The 21551-nt window shown below is 38.9% G+C and overlaps 1 protein-coding gene across 1 annotated transcript in view; it reads right to left on the minus strand.

The window, feature by feature from the left end:
- LOC118595286 (cation channel sperm-associated protein subunit beta-like) overlaps positions 1 to 21551 on the minus strand; it is a 139116-nt gene that overhangs the window by 33969 nt on the left and 83596 nt on the right. Inside the window, exon 9 of the mRNA XM_036205647.1 lies at positions 16202 to 16395. Within this exon, the coding sequence (XP_036061540.1) occupies positions 16202 to 16395 (194 nt within the window). The remainder of the gene's footprint in view (positions 1 to 16201; positions 16396 to 21551) is intronic.

Consider the following 21551-nt stretch of genomic DNA (forward strand, 5'->3'; position numbering starts at 1 on the left):
ACAATTCTAATTAAAATCCTAAAAAGTAATTTTTATCAATATTCAAAATTTAGTTATAAATGTTACATGGACAGCAAAAGATGAGAATGGTTAATATAATATCATACCAAAATACTATAATATTATAGTAATTCTACAAATTTATAAAAACTTGTTTTATAAATTCATAGAACTGTTACTCCCATTTTCAGGACTTACCATATAGCTGCAGTCATTCAGACTGTGCGTTTTTGGGGAAAGAGCAGACATTAAGGGAATTGAACAGAAAATCTAGAATTAAACTCACACAAATACAGACACTAGTCTCTCAGAAAGAAGCAAAGGAAATTGAAGAGATTAACACATGGCAGGAAGACTAGGATATGCAGAAGCAAAGAAATGACTTAGATAAAGAACTTAAAACTTCTTAAAATTTAGTCAAATGGACCATAAATCTAGATGTGAAATGCCACAGTTAGATCTTTTCAAAGAAACTCTAGACAGCTTTTCATTTACAGATGGACAGCTAACAACAGGTCTATGAGCAAGATACTTAATTTCATTGGAATTAAGTTTCTGTTTCATGACATTGTTAATTGAATTAATAGACAAGTCATAGATTGGGACAAATTTTGCAATACACATATCTGATAATAGACTCATATCTCAAACACACAAAGAATTCTTTGAAAAGTTTGAAAATTATTTTCATTTACTTGTGCATCTGTGTGCCTCTGCATTTGTATGGACATCCATGTGTGTCTAGGCTTCCAGAGAGGATAGAAGAGGCATTAGATCCCTTGGAGCTTGAGTTACAGACAGTAGTGAGACTACTGGCATGGGTACTGGGATCTGAACTTTCATCCTCATGATTGAACCGTCAGTGCTCTTGGCTGGTGAACCATCTCTCCAGCTCCATCATATACACAAAGTATTTTTAAGACTCATAAAGAAGTTCAACCTCTGCAAACTGACAGGAGCCTAGCTCCAGTCCTGTGGCATGCAAACCTTCTTTGTTAATGAGCCACCATTCCTGAGTATTTACATATTTACTTGCTTCTTCCCTTTGCTATCACTTTCTCCAGCTTGCTGTCATGTGCTAACCTAAAAGCCTAGATCCAGTCTAAACCCTCCTTATTCAAGTTGCTTCTTCTTTTTGCCTTCTCTTTCCTCAATTTGCCAACATCTGTTAAACCACAAAACCTAGTTCAGACCATGGCTCATGAACTCTTTTTGTTCCTGAAACACCTTTGCTGGGGAATCTGCTTCTACCCCTTGTAGTGGGTAGCTGTTCCAGCTTTGACCTGGAAGTACTACCCCCATTGAGACTTCCCATAACTGTCATACCTATGAGGTGGGGCCAAGACAGGAGCCCTTAAGACTTGTGATCCAGATGTGCTGGCTCTCTTGGTTCCTGGATTCTGGATGCTGAAGGTAGACCAAGCAAAGTTCTCCAGAGAACACTGTTGGACTGCACTACATCTCTCCCAGACCCTGTAACCCATCCCTTCACTTGTAAGTTACCCCACAAAATAAACTTCCCTTTTGACTACATGGAATTGCCTTAATACTTCCACCAATAGCCCTTACATCTCCTTGCAGTACCCCCTTCTCCAGCTTACAGCCATCTCTACATTCACAAGCCTAGCTCAAGATCTGTGGTCTTTGAATATTCTTTCTTTGACAACTATCTTTGATAGGTGAGACACTCCTTTTCTTTCCCATTTTTCTCTCTGATCGCTACCAATCTCTTTAACATAGGCTTACTTCCAGACCCATAGTTGAGAATCATCTTTCCTTGCCCAATTAACATTTCATCTAATAGCTTTACCTAGCTCAGATCACAAATCTCCTGAACTGGCCTAATCTAAGGAAGGCCAGATTATCACATCAGACACACAACAAAAGAAAGAAGTCCACATGCTCAATAAAACTGCAATTCAAAACAGCATGAAGGGCCAAGACAACAAGTCTCCTTTCAAACCCACTAGTCCCATCGAAGTGTTTCCTAATGAGAATTACCTAGATAAACCCCAGGACACAGAATTTATAAGAATAGTCATAACCTTTATCATACAATTCAAAGAATTTAAAGAACAATACTTTCTTGAACTCCAAGAAGATAACAATAAATGCTTGAGTGATGTCCAAGAAAATATAAATACATAGTTTAATGAAATGATAGAGATAATTCAGGATTTGAAAAATCCAAAAATGAGATAGAAATATTGAAGAAAACACAAGTTAAAATGAAGATGGAATTGAAAAACTTAATATCCCAACTAGAAAACTCAGGGGAAAGTCTTACAAGTAGAATGAAACAAGCAAAAGATAGAACACAAGACTCAAAAATGAAGTAGAGAACCTAGATGAAATAAGAAAGAATACTAGAAAATTTAAAGCACAGGAGAGGAACATGCAGGAAGTGTGGGTCACATTTGGTCAAAAGACAAAATCTTCTAATAGGCATAGATGAGGGAGAAGAATCCCAGGTCAATGGCATTGACCAGCTCTTTAACAAGAGTATAGAAAAATAACTTCCTTAAACTAATGAAAGATGTACACATACATATATATATATAGTACACAGACTCTCAACTAGACAGGATCAGAAAGAAAATACCCAATAGCATATTATGGTTAAAACACTAATACACTGAACAAAAAAAGAGTAATAAAAGCTATAAGATAAAAAAGGCAAGTCATATGTAAGGGGAAACCCATCAGAATAACAGCTCATTTCTCAATGGAAACCCTGAAAGCTCAAGATTCTGGAGCAGTACACTCCAAATTCTCAAAGACTATTACTGCTAACCTAGACTACTATATCCAGCAAAACTATCTCCTGTTTCTCTGGGGAAAAAGTTATATATGCCCAGCAAAACTATCTTCCTTTTCTCCAAGGAGAAAAAAATTTTTCTATGGCATAAACAGCCTTAAAAATTCATAGCCAACAATGAAACAATAAGAGACAAATATTCTAACCAAGGTTAATTAATAATGAAAATATTACAATACTAAACATACATGGACCAAACTCTGTGTACTCACTTTTATAAACAACATTCTAATGGAATTAAAGACACAGATTAACACAAACCTAATAATTGTAGGCAATTTCAAAACTCTACTTTCCCCAATACATAAGTCTCTCAACAAAAAAAATTAATAGATCCATCCATTTGCCTGCAAACCTCATGATGTCATTGTTTTTCTCACATTTTATTTTTCCATTCTTCAGTTGAGAGGCATCTAGTTTGTTTCCATAGTGCTGCTATGAACATAGTTGAGCATATGACCTTGTGGTATGATTGACCATTCCTTGGGAATATGCTCAAGAGTGGTATAGTTGGATCTTGGGGGAGATTGATTCCCAATATTCTAAGAAAGCACCATATTGATTTCCAAAGCAGCTGTACAAGTTTGCATCCTGAGTGAGGTAACCCAAACTCAGAAAGACAAACTTGGTATGTACTCACTCATAAGTGGATACTAGATGTAAAGCAAAGGATAACCAGACTGCAACTCACAACTCCAGGGAGGCTACCTAGTAAAGAGGACCCTAAGAAAGACACAGGGATCTCCCAGCAACAGAGAAATGGAGGAGATCCACATGAACAAACTGGGGGTGAGGGGGGTTAATAAGGGCAAGGGTTGGGGTTAAGAGAGTTTAGGGGAATGGGAAGCCCCAGCTGGATCAAGAACAAAGTGGGAGAACAAGGAAAGAGATACCATGATAAATGAAGACCCCATGGGAATAGGAAGAAGCAGGACCTAGAGAGGTCCCCAGAAATCCACAAAGATACCTCCACTATAGACTAATGGCAATGGTTGAGAGAGTGACTGAGCTGACCTACTCTGGTGATTGGATGGCCGAACACACTAACTGTCATGATAGAACTCTCATCCAGTGACTGGTGGAAGCAGATGCAAAGATCCACAGCCAAACACCAGGTGGAGCTCCAGAAGTCCAATCAGTGAGAGAGAGGAGGGATGATATGAGCAAGAGATATTGAGACCATGGATTGAAAAAAGCACAGGGACAAATAGCCAAACTAGCAGAAACACATGAACTGTAAACCAATAGCTGAGGAGCCCCCATGGAACTGGACCAGGCCCTCTGGATAAGTGAGACAGTTGATGAACTTGAACTGTTTAGGAGGCCCCTAGGTAGTGGGACTGGGACCTGTCCTTGGTGCATGAGCTGGCTTTTCGGAATCTAGGGCCTAAGCTGAGTCACTTTGCTCAGCCTTGGTGCAGGGAGGAGGGGAATGGACCTGCCTCAACTGAATCTACCAGGCTGGGCTGATTCCCCAGGGGAGACCTAGCCTTGGAGGAGGAGGGAATGGGGGTGGATTGAGGGGGAAGGCTGGGGGCATGGGAGGAGGGGGAACAGGGGAATCTGTGGCTGATATGCAAAATTAAATTAATTATAAAATAAAAATATTTATAAAAATTAATAGAGAAAACTTAGAATTAAGTGACACCTTAAATACAGTGGACATAACCAACATCTATAAAATATTTCACCTAAATGACAAAGAATATACATTCTCCCTAGCAACACATGGAAGCTTCTTTGAAATAGACCACATGCTGGGACATAAAACAAACCTTAACAAATACAGAAAATTCCATGTATCCTATCAGATTATTTACGATAGAACTGAAAATCATCAGGAAGTAATACTCCAGTAAATGTATAAAATTATAGAGATCAAACAACTCATTACTGAGTAATGAATGGATCAAAGAAAAAAAATCAAGAAGAAATGAAAATATTTCTGGAACTAAATGAAAATGAAAATACAAAATCTCTGGGACTTGATTGGAGAAATGTTTCATCAGAAGGGAGAGTCCTGGTTTGATTCCTAACACCTACATGGAAGTCCACAACGGTTGTTATTCCAGTGTCATGAAATTCAATGACTTATTCTGGTCTCCGCAGGCATCAGGCATGTACACAATGTACATTCATATATGCAGGCAAAACATCCATACACATAAATAAATAATGAATGAATTAACTAAAAAAAAAGCAAAACTTGGATCTCATTAAAAGCATTCTAAGAGGGAAGTTTGTAGCCCTAAGTGCCTACATTAAAAAAAAAAAAATCAATATGGGGGTTGTGCCTGGTCTTACTGTAACTTGCTATGCTGTGTTCAGCTGATGTCCCTGGGATGGTGGTTCTTTTCTGAAGGGAAACAGAAGAGGAGTGAATCTGGGGGAGAGGAGAGGTCAGGAGACACTGGTGGGGAGTAGAGGGAGAGGAAACTCTGGTCAGAATGTAATATATGAGAGAAGAATAAAAAACGAGAGAGAACTCAAATAAATGACTTAATGATACAAGTGAAGAATTTTTTTTTTGGTAGGGAGGGGAACAAACCTAAGTCCAGCAGGTGGAAGAAATAATAATAGTCAAATTAGAAATCAATGAAATAGAAACAAAGAAAACAATACAAAGAATCAATGAACCTAGGGGCTGTTTTTTTTTTTTTTTTAGAAGATAAAATCAACAGATGCTTGGTCCAACTAACCAAAAGAAAGAGATGTTCCAAATTAATAGACTCATTAAATGAATAAGGAAACATTACAACATATACCAAAGAAGTATGGAATACTTAAAAACAACAACAAAACCCAACTGTATTCCATTCAAATAGAAAATGGAAAAGAAATTGATGAATTTCTGAATCCATGCAAACTACCACAATTAAACAGAGTAGGACTAGAGAGAACATATCTCAACATAATAAGGCCATATATAAAACATCCATAGTCAATACTATCCTAAATGCACAAAACTGAAAGCATTCTCACCAAATCTAGATTGTCCACCATCTCCACTCCTTTTCAATACATTGCTGATAGTAGTAGGCAGAGCAAAAAGCCAAGAGAAGGAAATTAAAGGGATACAAATAGGAAATGAAGTAAAATGATTCCCATTTATAGGTAATATGATATTAAACATAAGAAATTCCAAAAATTACATCAGAAAACTACCAGAAACAATAAACCATTTCAGTAATGCTGAAGGGCACAAAATCAACTTACAAATGTCAGTTGCCTTTCCATATATCAACAGCAAAAATACTGAGAAAGAGATCATGGACATACTCCCATTTACAATAGAATCAAAGACAACAAAATATCTTGGAATAAAGCTAACCCAGGAGGTGAAAGACAATGAAAATTTCAAATTTCTTAAGAAAGAGATTGAGAAAGACACTAACAATATAAAGAAATCACATTATTAATGGATTGGTTCAGCTAATATTTTGAAAATCCTAGGAAAAGAAATTTGCAGATTCAACGTAATATCAACCAAAATACCCACAACATTTTTTTTTTTTTACAGAGATAGAAAACAAATATCCTAAAGTTTATAGAGAACCAGAAAAGATCCTGGATAGCCAAAGCTACCCTGAGCAAAAATAATACTTGGGCATTGCTATTCCAGACTTCAAGGTATTTTAAATTGCAGTTGTGTACACACACACACACACACACACACACACACACACACACACAGATACACACACACATTTTGTGTGTGTGTATCTGTGTGTGCCAAAAACCATGGTATTGGCAAAAATAAAGACTAATGGAATAATATAGAAGACCCAAACATCAGTAACACTGGATAGAAGAAAGCATCTTTAATAAATGGTTCTGGGAAAACTGAATGTCCACAATGCAGAATAATTATTGTGCATTATCTTCTTGCACAAAAATTAGATCTAATGATTCCAATACCTCAATTTGAAACCTAAAACACTAAAGCTGCCCCAAACAAAACAAAACAAAACAAAACAAAAACATACCTTACAAGATTTTCTGAATAGGACTCCATTTGCCTAGTTATTAAGGCCAACAAATACAAATGGGACCAGGTAAAACTAAAGCTTCTGTACAGCTAAGGAAAAAAATCAAGTGATGAAGAAACCCAAAGAATGGGAATCTTAGTCAGCTCTATATCCAATAGAGGATTAGTATCAACAATGTACAAAAATTCAAAAACCAAATAGCTAAAGAAATAAATGGCCAAATTAAATCATGGGCTAGGCATCTAAACAGAGTTCTCAATAGACTAAATAAAAATGGGGTTGGGGATTTAGCTCAGTGGTAGAGTGCTTGCCTAGCAAGCCCAAGGCCCTGGGTTCGGTCCTCAGCTCAAAAAAATAAATAAATAAATAAAAAGACTTAAATAATATCTCAAATCAGGCAGTGGTGGCATATGCCTTTAATCCCAGCTCTTGGGAGGCAGAGGCAGGTGGATCTCCATTAGTTCGAGGCCAGTGTGGTCTACAGAGTAAGTCCCAGGACAGTCACAATGCTTACACAGGGAAACCCTATCTCAAAAAACAAAACAACAAAAACCCTCAAAAAGTGTTCATTATTCTTAGCAATTGGGGAAATACATCTAAAACAACTCTGACATTTTATCTTGTCCTAGTCAGAATGGCTAAGGTCAGCAAAAGAACTGACAACAAATTCACTGCTCATGGGAATACAAATTGGTATAGTGACTCTGGAAATCAGTACAGAGAATTCCCAAAAACTGAAAACAAATCTACTATATAGCTCAACTATTCTATTTCTTGACATATGCCCCCAAAATTCACCATCCTATTTCATAGAGATGTGTACAGCAATGTTCATTCCTGCCCTATTCCAGTCCTTGTAATTAGGAAATGGAAACCTATCTAACAGATGAATTCACAAAGAAAATGTGTACCATTCAATAGAGCACCATTCAACTATAAGAAAAGTGAAGTAAATGGGTGGGCCTAGAAAAGACTACATTGAATGTCATTCAGATCCAGAAAGACAAACACTGCATATTGTTTGTCATTTCTGGTTCCTAGCTCCAAGTCTTCAGATGTGAGTATACAACATGAAGTAACCACAAAAGTATAAAGGGACCATAGGCATGGGGCAATGGGCAGGGAACAGAGAGCTTGAGAGGAGGAATAGTCAGGATACAGGTGACATGAAGTGGGAAATGAAAAACTGGGAAGGGAGCTCCAACTGGGGGTTGAGGAGGGAGGTCAATATAGAAGGAGAAGAAAGGACAAGGGACAAATAATACCAAGGTTGTTTGATAAAACCTCAAGGAATTATTTTATACTTACCTAAAATTATATATAATACATACAGATAAAAAATATATATAAAAGAAGCTATGCCACTTTGGCTAACAATGCTCCCCACAAAAACCGTAGCCTAACAAAACCCCCAGTACTGGGCATGAGAAATCTCATTTGAAATGGCTGGTTAGGGTTGTCCAAATGAGCCCCAAAGCAATACAGTCTAGTGATGTAGCTGTTAGTTGCCTCTCTTTTATTAGCGTCACTCATTTTACAGGTGTTTTCATACTGTTAACTATTGTGCATCTGCTGATTTTTTCTGCATGAGAGACACACAAATGCAGATACTTATATACATGAAACTTTTTGTTTTGTTTTGGGAGTATGTTTGTTTGTTTATTTGTTTTTATGACAGAGTCTTACTATATAGTCCTGGCTGACCTGGAACTCACTACATAGACCAGGCTGGACTAAAGCTCAGAGATCTGATTGCCCCTACTGTCAAAGTGCCTGGATTAATGTTATGAGCCACCATGCTAGGCCCACTGTAAACACACACACACACACACACACACACACACACACACACACACTCTTTAAAACAGATTCTTGTGGGTATGTATCAGCCGCCAATCTCCAGAAACACTTTCTATCAGAGAGCTCTAGTGTGCCACACAGGGCTGGGACGGAGGCAGGTGATTTTCACTGTTCTTCTTGTCCTCCACCATGATCTCTCTAGTCTCATTCTCAGCCTTCAGCAGCCTGCTTGTGGGAGCCCCTCCTCCCAGCCTGTCTCCAGTCCCGGGGGACTCTGCCTCTTGGTGTGGACCCAGCTTAGCTCTCTCATGACAGTCCTAGCCTTCCCTTCTAGCTCATCTCTATTCCTTTGTATCAGCCAGTGATGCCCAGATGCACTTTATCCAAGGGATTACCAGTGGCTACACTAGGCTGGGAACTCAGGAGGACGATTTTTATCTTCATTCCTTTCATCCATTTTGATGATGACTTACTCTTAGTCCTGTAGCAGCCTGCTTACAGGAGCTCCTCTTCCCACCTCAATCCAGTCACTGAGGACTCCACCTCTTGGTGCAGACTCAGGATTCCTCTAGCCCTTTCATTCCTGTATCACAAGACTTATTCTTGGTCCTACTGAAGCCTGCTTGTAGGAACACTTACCCCTACCCCACCTCGCCTCCCTGGGGACTACATCTCTTGGTATCTGGCTCTTTCCTACAGCTTCTTCAAGCTTTTCCACATACCCATCTCCATTCCTTTCTGCCACCTGCCAATCTGCAAAAACACTCTCTACCAGGGACCCCTGACACAAACAGCTAAGACAATATGCCTCCACTAGAAGACAGTAGCCCTATTATAGTTAAGCCCTGAGAAATGCAATATAGCTAAAACACAAGATAAGGACTTCAAAACAGCAATTATGAATAATTTCAAGGACTTTACAGAGGATATAAATAAATCTCCTAATTGTTGTAGAATATTATTTTAAGATGCGTTACATTTGTTTATGCTATTGGAACATTTGTTTAATGATGCAAAGCTGTGTTGCATTTTTTTTATGTTGCATTTGTTTAACTCTGTGAAGCTGTATTACTGTACCTATCTAAAACACCTGATGGTCTAATAAAGAGCTGAACAGCTAATAGCAAGGCAAGGGAAAGGATAGGCAGAGCTGGCTGGCAGAGAGACTAGATGGAAGGAGAAATTGGGGGAAGGGAAAGGAAGGAGAAAGAGAAGGAGGAGGATGCAAGGGGCCAGCCATCCAGCTACACAACCAGACACGGAGTAAGAAAGAAAGATAAACAGAAATAGAAAAAGGCAAAAGCCCAGAGTAAAAGGCTAATGGGATAATTTAGGCTAAGAAAAGCTGGCTAGAAATGAGCCAAGCTAAGGCCAGACATTTCTAATTAAGAATAAGCCTCTGTGTGTGATTTATTTTGGGAGCTGGGTGGTGGGCACCCCCAAGAGAGCAAAACCAACCATGAACATTTTTGCATCCTAACGTGGGGCTAGAGTAAAAGAAAATCCAACAACACTTAATTAAGATCTGTGAAAAATATGCTGAATGAAATAATGAAAAAAAAATCAAGACATGAAAGTAGAATTTAGCATAGAAATAGGATCCTTCACTAAAGAAAACCCAAACTGAAATAAAACCGGAAATGAAAAATTTAGGAAGTAAAACCAAAACCTCAGAGATAAGCCTCACCAAGAGAGTAAAAGACACAGAAGAGAGAATCTCAGGTGTTGAAATAAATGTGTACAAGGTGAAATAAATGGATAGGTCAGCCAGAGAAAATGTTAAACATAAAAACACCCAAGACCCAAATGTCCAGGAAATCTGGGACACTATGTAAAGACCATATCTATGAATAACAGGGATATAAGAAAGAGAAGAAACTCAGGTTGAAGACACAAAATATTTTTCAAAAATATTTTAAAATCATAGAAGCAAATCTCCCTAACTTTAAGGAGATTCATCTATTAATAAAGAAATTCCTCATGACATATAATAATCAAAACACTAAATGTACAGAACAAAGAAAGGATATTGAATGTCGCAAGGTGAAAAGACCAAGTCACAAATAAAGGCAGGCCCATGAGAATAACACCTGACTTCTCAATAGAAACTCTGAAAGCCAGAGTGCCTAGATGAATGTTCTACAAAATCTGGGAGCCCTCAGATGCCAGCTTTGGCTACTGTGACCAGCAAAACTATCACTCACAATCAATGGAGAAAGTAAAACATTCCATGATAAAACCAAATTTAAGCAATTTCTATCTACCAATCCAGATCTACAGAAGGCACTAGAAGAAAAACTTCTGTCTGAAGAAGTTAGCTGCACCAAAGAAGAAACAAGGAATAAATAACCCCAGAACAGTAAATCAAAAGAGGAAGAAAAAACCCACACCATAAAAACAAAATAACAGATCAATAAACACTGCACAATGATAATTCTCAAACGCTAATCTTCTCAATTCCTTAATAAAAAGACACAGACTAACAGATTGGAGTTGAAAACAGAATCTACTTTTTCTGATGCATCTGAGAAACACATCTCATCATCAAGAATATGTTTCACCTCAAGATAAAAGGATGAAAAGGAGTATTCCAAGCAAATATACCTAAGAAGCATGCAGGTGTAGACATTTATTATCAGACAAAATGTACTTCAAACTAAAACTTATAAGGGTTAATGAAGGACACTACATACTCATTAAAGGAAATATCCACTGAGATGGTATAGCAAGTCTAAACATTTATGCATGAAACACCAGGCACTCAAGTTCATTAAAGAAAAACTACTACAGTTAAAATCACATACTGACCACCATACAGTGATAGTGGATGACTTCAATACCCCATTCTCACCAATAGACAGGTCATCCAGAAAAAAACTAAACAGAGAAATGCTGGAGATAAATATTGTAAATCAAATGAACCTAACAGACATATACAGGGTATTTCACCCCCACACAAAGAATATACTTTCTTCTCAGTGGCTCATGAACTTTCTTCACAATTGAGCACATACTTGGATACAAAGCAAGTCTCAACAGATACAAGAAAAGTGAAGTAACACCATGCATCCTATCTGACTGCCATGGTTTAGAGCTGGATATCAACAACAACAGGAAGTATACAAACTCATGGACACTAACTCACCACTGAATGAAAAATGGGTCAAGACAGATATTAAGAAAGAAATAATGAAAATGAAAACACAACATACCCAAACCTATGGGACACCATGAAGGCAGTTGTAAGAGGCAAGTTCACAGCACTGAGTGCCTACATTAAAAATTGGAGAGATCTCATATTACTAACTTAGTGGCACAGCTGAAGGCTCTAGAACAACAAGAAGAATTAATACCCCCAAAGAACAGACAGCAAGAAATAATCAACCTTGGGACTGAAATCAATGAAATAAAAAAACAACAATAAAAACAATACAAAAAAATCTTGAAATGAAGAGTTGGTTCTTAGAGAAAATAGAAGATTGAAAAATCATTAGCCAAGTTAACTAAGAGACGGAGAAAGAAGATCCAAATATATAGACTATATTGTTATGGAGAGACAAAGAGAAACTGAAATAGGAGGATTAAATAGGGACACAGATGCAAGAGAAGGGTGAAAGGAGGGAATACACGGTAGGAATAATCAACATCAAAGGTCATTTAGCAATCATATGGAAACCTACTACTGTGCCTAAAATATATTCATAGATAAAAGGAATCTAAATGGAGTCACCAAATAATGAGAACAATGTTCCAACTAGACATCTTATGCCACCATGTAAAACCTCCAGTGCCAGGAATGGGTTACATCTTGCTGAGTTGTTGGCTAAAGGGCCCCATGGAAAGCCACAAGCATCACAGGCTATCACCAAGGGCATTGGTTACTCTCCACAAAGTGTTGGCAAGGCCTATGATGAAGACAACATTTAATATATCTCATTAAACACAGAGAAGTCAAGCTGGTACATAACTAGAAGCTTCATACCTACTGATTAGTGTTTATGGTACTAGAAGGTACTCAGCATGCATGCTGCTGGAGGAGATAGTTAATTATCAACCCTGCTATAAATCCTGTGATTTACAGTGATCTATCTGCAAGACATACTGGCACAACACTGCCACAAACATCACCAAAGTAATTAACCACTCTTTGAATGGATTTAAGGCCCACTCTATGAGATAGAAGTCACACTTGACACTGATAAAGTGGTGAAGAACTTGAGACTATATATGCTATGGCCTGGGGGAAATCAAATACTATTATCTGCTAAAGGAACATAGTAATAAAATAACTTTCAGTGACATCCTTCTATACACATGTGTTAGTGCCTCGCTCAGCCCTCATCAGAGACACAGCCTGCTTAGGCAGAGTAGGTCTCATGCCCAGGAGCAGTCGGCACACACCAAACAAACTCAATGGTATTTTTGTAGACTTTTTGTCTTATTTTGTTTTGTTTGGGCATTTTTTGTTTTGTTGTTCTTTTGCTTGTATATTTTGGTTTCTATTTTTGTGGAGAAGCATCATGTGTTTGCTGTTTGTTTTTAGGGAGGAACATAAAGTTGGAAGAATAGAGTGCTGGGGAGGATCTGTGAAGAACTGGGGAAAGGGGAAACTTGATCAAAATATATTTTATGATTTTTTCAATAAAAAAGAAAAACAATACAGGCTCTTGCTATGTAGCTGAGGCTCACCCCAAATTCATGATTCGCCTGTCTCAGAATCCCAGTGCTAGGGTTCAGGAGTGAACCACCTGGTGGACTTCAGGTTTACCACAGTCCTCCTTCCTCTCTTTTCACCTCTCTCTTTGTGTGCTGGAGATCGAACCCAGAGCCCTGTGCCTGCTTGGCTTGACAAGGTGCAGGTTTGACAATTGGAGAAGAAATAGGAACCTAAGGTTTGACATGATCTCCCACCCGATGACTTGCCTTTGGCTGGCTTCTCTGCCTCTCTGTGGCCTGTCTATGTCTCCTACCTAGTCACAAAGGGGAAATGATCCTGTTAAACTCAAATCAGACCAGTCATTTTCTAGCAAAACCCTCTAATGGCTTCACAGTTACTCAGAGTAAAAACTAAACCCTTCACTAAATTAAAAAGGTTTTAATGTGCCGGGTGGTGGTGGCTCATGCCTTTAATCTCAGCACTTGGGAGACAGAGGCAGGCAGATCTCTGTGAGCTCAAGGCCAGCCTGTTCTGCAGAGTGAGTTCCAGGACAGGCTCCAAAGCTACACAGAGAAACTGTCTTGAACCCACCCCCCAAAAAGGTTTTAATTATGTGTAGTTATTATGCGTTTGTGTATGTGGGCATTGAATTCCCTGGAATTGGAGTTCCAGGTTGTTCTGTGTGCCTGAGGTTGGTGATGGGAACTGAACTTGGGTTTTCCACAAAAGCAGTATATACTTTTAATCATTGAGCTACCTATCTAGCCCCAAACCCTATTAACTTTGGTTGTGTATCTATCAGATAATACTTAAAAATAGAAACATCCTTTATGACAGACTTTCAAATTCTCTCTCTCTCTCTCTCTCTCTCTCTCTCTCTCGTTTTTATTTTTCACTTTTGTTTATGGTTTTTTTGAGACAGGGTTTCTCTGTGTAGCCCTGTTTGTCTTGGAACTCACTCTATAGACCAGGTTGGTCTTGAACTCACAGTGACATGACTGCTGTAGGGAAAAGGGGCTGGCTAGAGAAACCCACCCTGACCCTGGAGCCCAGAATTAGGGAAGGATGGCTCAGATAAAGCCAGTGAGAGAAACATAGTTTAGTTTAGATCAGAGTCATCTCTACCCCTGTGCAACTGACTTGTGAAATCAACCAATCACAGAGCAGGACAGCAGAATCCTGGCCCTAGGGCCCTGGACTAGGGAAAGAAACACAGCCTGTGTTTGGGACCTGAGCCAGAGAAATGAACACTTTATCCCCAAACCCAGAACCCAGGAAATATGCCCTGACTCTGAAACTAGTACCAAAATAACACTCTTGGGCCCTAGAATCAGAGTCAGTGAAAGAAATGTGCCCTAGCCTTAGAGGTAGTGTCAAAAAACCAAGAAAGGCCAGTGAAAGAAACACAGTTTGGCATTGAAATCAGGGCCATCTCTGCCCCTTGCTCACAAAACTGGCCAATGCCTGGACAGAAAATAAACTAACCAATCACAGTTGACTCTGCCCCCTAGACATCCTATGTAAACCACCCTGCCTAGTCAGTTGTGAGCTGTTCTCTTCACCCTGGTAGAGGCAGCTACTCTCTTGGACTCCTCTTTCCTAAATAAACCTCTTTCTCAAAAGAGTATTGTGTGAAGACCTTCATTGAATGGTGAACCAGAAGAACCTTGCTAGAATGTCCCATAGTGGACTGAGCAAGGGGGAGCTGAGCAGAAGAACCTTGCTGGGACGTCCCATAGTGGACTGAACGAGAAAGAGCTGGTAACACGAGCCAGAGACTGTGGCTTTCCAGGAGAGGAGCAGGATTGCTGTGTAGTGCGGGAAGACCATCCCCCATCACACCAGGTATATCCTGACTTTCCCGAAGAGTCTAGATACCCTGACTTTCCCAAAGAGTCAGGATACCCTTCCTTGCTGAATTAGTTCTAGGCCTGACTCTCCTGAGTAGTCAGAATACCTTCCTTTCCAAGGTTGGGCTGTTTCTTTACAGTCCCAGCCATCACAGCTGTGCTAAAACAGCTCCAGGTGTCCAGGACACATTCAGGGCAGAGCCTTGCAGTTTCAGCTATCAATTTACTAACATTTTGGTGCCAAAACCTGGGACACCAAACCTCTGCCTCTGCCTCCGCAGTGCTAGGATTAAGGGTGTGCATCACCACCACCCTGTTCAAATTCATTTTTATTATGTAGGGCAAAATTGTCATATTCTTTGAAAAAAATTGACATAAAGTCTCTCTATACCTCCTTTGCTAGCCTGGAACTTGATATCTATATCAGATTGGCCTGAAACTCACAAAGATCTGCAAGCCTCTGCCTCCTAAGTGTTTGGATTAAAGGTGTTACATCATCAGTTCTGGCCTCTTTTTAAAAAGTTTTTAAAAAATGCATTCCAATTTTTTTTTTGTTTGTTTTTTTGAGACAGGGTTTATCTGTGTAACTTTGTGCCTTTCCTGGCTCTCACTTTGTAGACCAGGCTGGACTCGAACTCACAAAGATCCACCTGCCTCTGCCTCCTGAGTTCTGGGATTAAAGGCGTGCGCCACCACCGCCTGGCTTCCAAATGTATTTTTAATTGACACAAAAGTCCTATTTTCTCTTACTTCTTCTGATCACTGTTTCAGACAAAATAAGTGTCACTGTAATAAATAATAAACACTATTTCTGAGGACATAGTAGTGAAGTTGTAGGTATGTTTTATTATATTATGAACAATTGATCCTTCAACCTAAGTATCTGGAAACTTTGGATAAAGAACTAGAATTGGAGAGTAAGGATAGTACTGTAGTGGTAGAGTACTTGCCTAGTATATTCAAGGCTTTAGGTTCAATATTCAGACACACACACAAACTCATTAGAACATAAAGGAACATGAAGTTTTCTCAAAAGGTAACTTTATTTTTTGTAACCATTAGAGATAGATTATATTTTTATACTTACCTGGTGATGTAATTTCAATGTGGTAGAAAGTGTTTCCAGTATATGAAATTGTAAGATCACCATCTACAGAAGCACTATCATCAAATTTATCTACTCCAAAAGGTTCTATTAATTCTGCAATAACCGAGCTTTGAAATCCCAAAGGACCATTGGTATGTACTAGCAATTTTTTGATATAAGCAATTCCATTTCTCCTAAAAGCAAACCAACAAACATAAAATGGATATCCAGTGGCTTAAATAAGCAGGCATATTAACATATAGTTTACAAATAAAATATACCAATACTAGGATTGATGATAGTAATATACCAGCTAACAAATGACTATTTGGCAAACAGTTGTTCAAAGTTTTTAGATGCCAACAAAATGGCCTATACAACATATGTTTTTACACTTAAAATGGGCAAAGATTATCTATCTATCTATCTATCTATCTATCTATCTATCTACCTACCATCTATCAATCATCTACCTATTCATCACCCATCTATCTATCTATCTATCTATCTATCTATCTATCTATCTATCTATCTATCTATCCATCCATCCATCCATCCATCCATCCATCCACCCACCCACCCACCCACCCACCCACCCACCCATCCATCCATCTATCTATCTATCTATCTATCTATCTATCTATCTATCTATCTATCATCTATTTATTTATCTATTATCTATCTATCTATCTGTCATCTGTGTATCTATCAAACCTAGAACATCATGACTGGTAGGCCAATGCTATACCTCTGATCCACATCTCCAGCCTATAAATATCTTTAGCTGTCAGAGTTCCACAGAGATGATACTTGAATGGAAATAGCTGCACATTCACTACTGCTGTGATTGTAAATTAAGACAAGTTTCCTAGAAAGCAATTTGACACTTTACATTTGAATGAAAAAAATAAAAAATGAAGGGACATGACTGCTCCTAGGTATGGTGGAGGAGATTTATTGTAGCTAAGAGGGAGAGAATAATCAGAGGCATCTGGAATGGTCCAGAGTGAACATGACCATGAAAAGAGAGAGTGGAGAGTGAGAAGAGAAGAAAGAGGCAGCAAACAGAGTAGGGTAGAGAGGTCTTACAATCCCAACACTGAAGAGATGGGTTCAGACATGCATACATGCAGGAGAGATGGTGAGGGGGATAAGTAGGGGGTAGATGGCAAGTCAGAGGACTGGAAATTAAAATAACAAAACCTTAAACACTAACAATGTCAAATGTTGGTAAGGATGCATGAAAGGAATTCTAATTCATTGCTGGTGGGAATGTAGAAAGGTATGGTGAGTTAGGCATTTTCTTTTAATCTCAAACATATTCTTACCATATGCAATAGTCCTAGGTATTTACCTAAGTGAACTGAAAAGATATGTCTATACCAATGACTGCATGAGGATACTGCTAGCATTTTGTTCATCAGGAGCAGCTGCGATGTCTTTCAGTTGGTGAATAGGTTGGGGCTGGGGAGAGGCTCAGCATTTAAGAACACTAGCTGCTCTTCCAGAGGACCTGGTTTGATCCCCAACACTTACATCACAGCTCATAAACATCTGTAACTTCAGTTCCTGGAGATTCAATGCCCTCTTCTGGCCTCCATGGGCACTGCATGCACATAGTGCACAGATGTGTAAGCAAAAACCCCATACATAAAACAATAAAAATAAATTAAAACAATGGGTGAATACTTATAAAACGGTTTCAGACACACAATGGAATACTAGTCATCACTAAATAATTATCAAGTTATTAGAAGGTAATAGGTATCTTTTGATTTTTTTTAATTAAAATATAATGAAATCATTTCCCACTTTCTTTTCCTCCCTCCAACTCCTCTCACATCAGCTCCTCTCTCATCTTTCTCCCTTTCAAATTCATTACCTCTTTTCCTCTATTTGTTGTATATTTATAATCTGCTTAGTCCATTTCATATGTACATGATTTCAGGGACGACAACTTGCTATTGGATAACCAATTGAGGGGTCATGCCTGAGGAAGGTGATTTTCCCACCTCTCTAGTTGCCTCTAGTTCTTTATTTCTTAGTGGGGCCTTATGAAATTTCCCCTTCTATGTTAGCAATGTCATAATTGTTCAGGTCTTGTGTAAGCAGGGTAATAGGAATCTTATAGGCATACTTCAAGAGGAAGAAGCAAATCTCAAAGGGTTGTGTAACTCTAATTGTGTGGCATTCTAGAAAAGGCAAAACTAAGGATACAGTAACAACAACAACAACAACAACAACAACAACAACAACAACAACAAAGAAATTGCAGGAGCTGGGGAGGCAAGGGTTAATAGATGAGACACAGAAGAATTTTAGTACACCAAGACTATTATGGATGTGCTATAATACCACCAGACATTTGTTCCAACACTGAGAATGGGTATCAAGAGTGAAGCCTGGGGGGAGGCATGGTGGTACATGCCTGTTACGTTGGCACTCAGGAGGATGAGGCAGGAGGATTGAGGGTTTGAGGCCAGCTTTTTTTTTCTCAAAAAAAGTGAACTCTGGGTGAAGTTATGTCCATATAGGTTATCAGTTGGAGCAACTCTGGGGCCGTTTGTGGACAGTGTGGAAAACAAAAGATTAGTGGTGGAGTCCATGAGAAAGAACTCCCTGTTCTTTCTTCTCAGTTGTGTTGTAAAGCTCTGATAAATTAACAAAAACCATGGTTCATTAATTTTTAAGAAGTTAAGCTCTTTGTGTCTGAAGTCAATGGCCAGGGCCAGGAGCCAACTCAACTACCAAATCTGTCCTCCAACCTCTCTCATTTGGAGTCTCTAAGTGTCAAGAATTTCTTTAGGGTGAGCACATTCGGTGTAGTTCAAGGGGAGAAGAGAAACAAGCATTTAAAGAAGAAAGAAAGGGGACTCGGGCACCAAAGGATGGGCTTACATTTAGGGGTCAGTGTGTTCTGGAGGTAGAGTGCAATAACTATTGAGTGGGCCAACACTGGATAAAGTTGACTGTCATCAATGTGAATGGGTGCATTGGAGGCTCCCATTCAACAACTGCTCTATCTCCTTCTATCTTCTGCATCTCACATCAATGAAATTGCTTTTACCCAGGTCACTCTACTCTAGAGTGCCTCCAAATCCAAAGTGACTTCTTAGTTCTTATTTTAGCTACTTCAAGCACTGGAAAGCTTTTGGAAGCATTTCATTTTCTGGGTTTAGAGGCCTCTTTTTTCTAGGCTTTTCTACCCCTGACTGCTCATCTTCAGCCTTCACTCCAGGGACCAATCTCTGTTCCTGGAATGCCTCTTCTGTATTTACACAATCTCCTGCAGTAGAGCTACCCACACATATGCGAACAACTGCCACATGCTGGGTATCTCATCTTTCCTGCACAACAAACTCATACATCCAACTGTTCATGCTATCTTCCACTCATCTTTTAAATACCCAACAGACATTTGGAACTGCACATGTCTAATGTGAAATTTACGGTTATCCTGCTCAATGTCCATGCTCTTCATCTCAGAAAATGACAACATTCACTCAAGCTGCAAACCAAACGCCTATACGACTATTTTTGAAAATTGACTTGTTAGGATGCTTAGTGTGTGTGAGGTGTGTGTGACTATGCCACCTATGTGTAAACCTCAGAGGATAACCTTTAGGAGTGGGTTCTCTCCATCCCTTGTGGGTTACAGAGATCAAATGCAAGTCATTGTTCTTGTACAGCAAGTGTTTTACTGGCTGTGCCATCTTGTCTGCCACCTGCATATGGCTCTTGATTCCTCTTCTCATAACTATCATAGACCACCAAGGCCTCCCTTCTCACAGACACACCTGTTTCAGCACCTCTTTTCATAGGTCCTAAGAGGTCAGACACCTTTTACTCTTATCTTGTTTCATCCTTTCCATTACAGTCAGAGTGAATTTTCAAAAAATGCAAATGTTTCATTCTCCAACAAACATTGTACAATGGTTTCCGATGACATCCTCATGTAGCCTATACTATCTGTCTTAGTTAAGGTTTTTATTGCTGTGACAAAACACTATGACCAAAAGGCAAGTTGGAGAGAAAAGGGTTTGTTTGGCTTACACTTCCATATTGCTGCTCATCATTGGAGGAAGTCAGGATAGGATCTCAAATAGGGAAAGATCCTGTAGATGGGAGCTGATGCAGAGGTCATGAAGGGATGCTGCTTACTGGTTTGCTCCCCCTGGCTTGCTCAGCCTGCTTTCTTATAGAACTGAGGACCACTAGCCAGGGCTGGCACCACCTACAATGGGCTGGTCCTTCCCCCATCAGTCACTAATTGAGAAAATGTCTTAGAGCACTAGACCTATATATGAAATATTCCTAAAAGGGTAGAAGTAAAACAATGTTCTTTCCTTCAAATATATTCAAAATAATTGACTGTATAGTAGTTTTATTCCCAGGACATAGAGTAAATTTCAATCAATTTCCAAAAGCAAATTTGCAAAGCACAGAAAATTACTATCCTAAGAATTTTCTAGAAAACAATATTTATGAGGTTTTATAATCTTGTTAACAGACCATAAAATATTTCAAGGGCAAAAATATATGTGAAAAAATGTAACTTCATTTTTGAACACAGATCTATCTAAAATTCTAAATGTTAGCAAACTAGTCAATAAGTGTATGATAGATAACACAAAATGACCAAGATAACATTGTTACATCCACACTATAACTCATAATATTCATCAAAACTAAATGGGAAAATTGGGCAGATTAGCTAAAAAAAGCTTAAAAAATTAAAAACCCAAATATACAAATCTTTGGCAATTGTGAGCTGCCTGCCTCCTGCATGATGTGGAACTAGTAACTAGACTTGGGCCCTTTGTAAGAGCAGTGGAGCTCTTAATTACTGAGCCATCTCTCCAGCCTCATCTACCTTTTGGAGGGGGCAGGGTCTCTCCATGAAAGGAGAGATTAGACTGATTGGCCAGTGAGCCTCTGTGATTCTCCTGCCTCTGCCTTCCAGAGCTGGGATCTCAGGTATACCATTGCATGCCTGGCTTTTCACATGACTGCTAGAGACCTGACCTCAGACCCTCATACTTGTTCAGCAAGTTTCTTACTCACTGATCCATTTCTCCAGCCACCAAATCACAAATCTCCTAATGAGAAAAAAGCTTTGTAAAGGGTGAAAAATTGTAGAAAGATCACGTCAAGGTGAAATATTTAAACTATTCTTTTAAAAATCAGGAGCAACAAGGAAGCCAGATAGTTTCTACTTTAGGTGCTTATTATTAGACCTGCAGACTGTAATAGGAAAAAGCTACAATATGCTAAGAATGTTAAGAAAGAAGCAGAAATTCTTTGCAGGTGATGTGATTATTTACTTAGAAGCATATCTATCCCTACTAGG

Source organism: Onychomys torridus, chromosome 14 (assembly GCF_903995425.1).
Source record: "Onychomys torridus chromosome 14, mOncTor1.1, whole genome shotgun sequence".
Taxonomy (NCBI): Eukaryota; Metazoa; Chordata; class Mammalia; order Rodentia; family Cricetidae; genus Onychomys; species Onychomys torridus.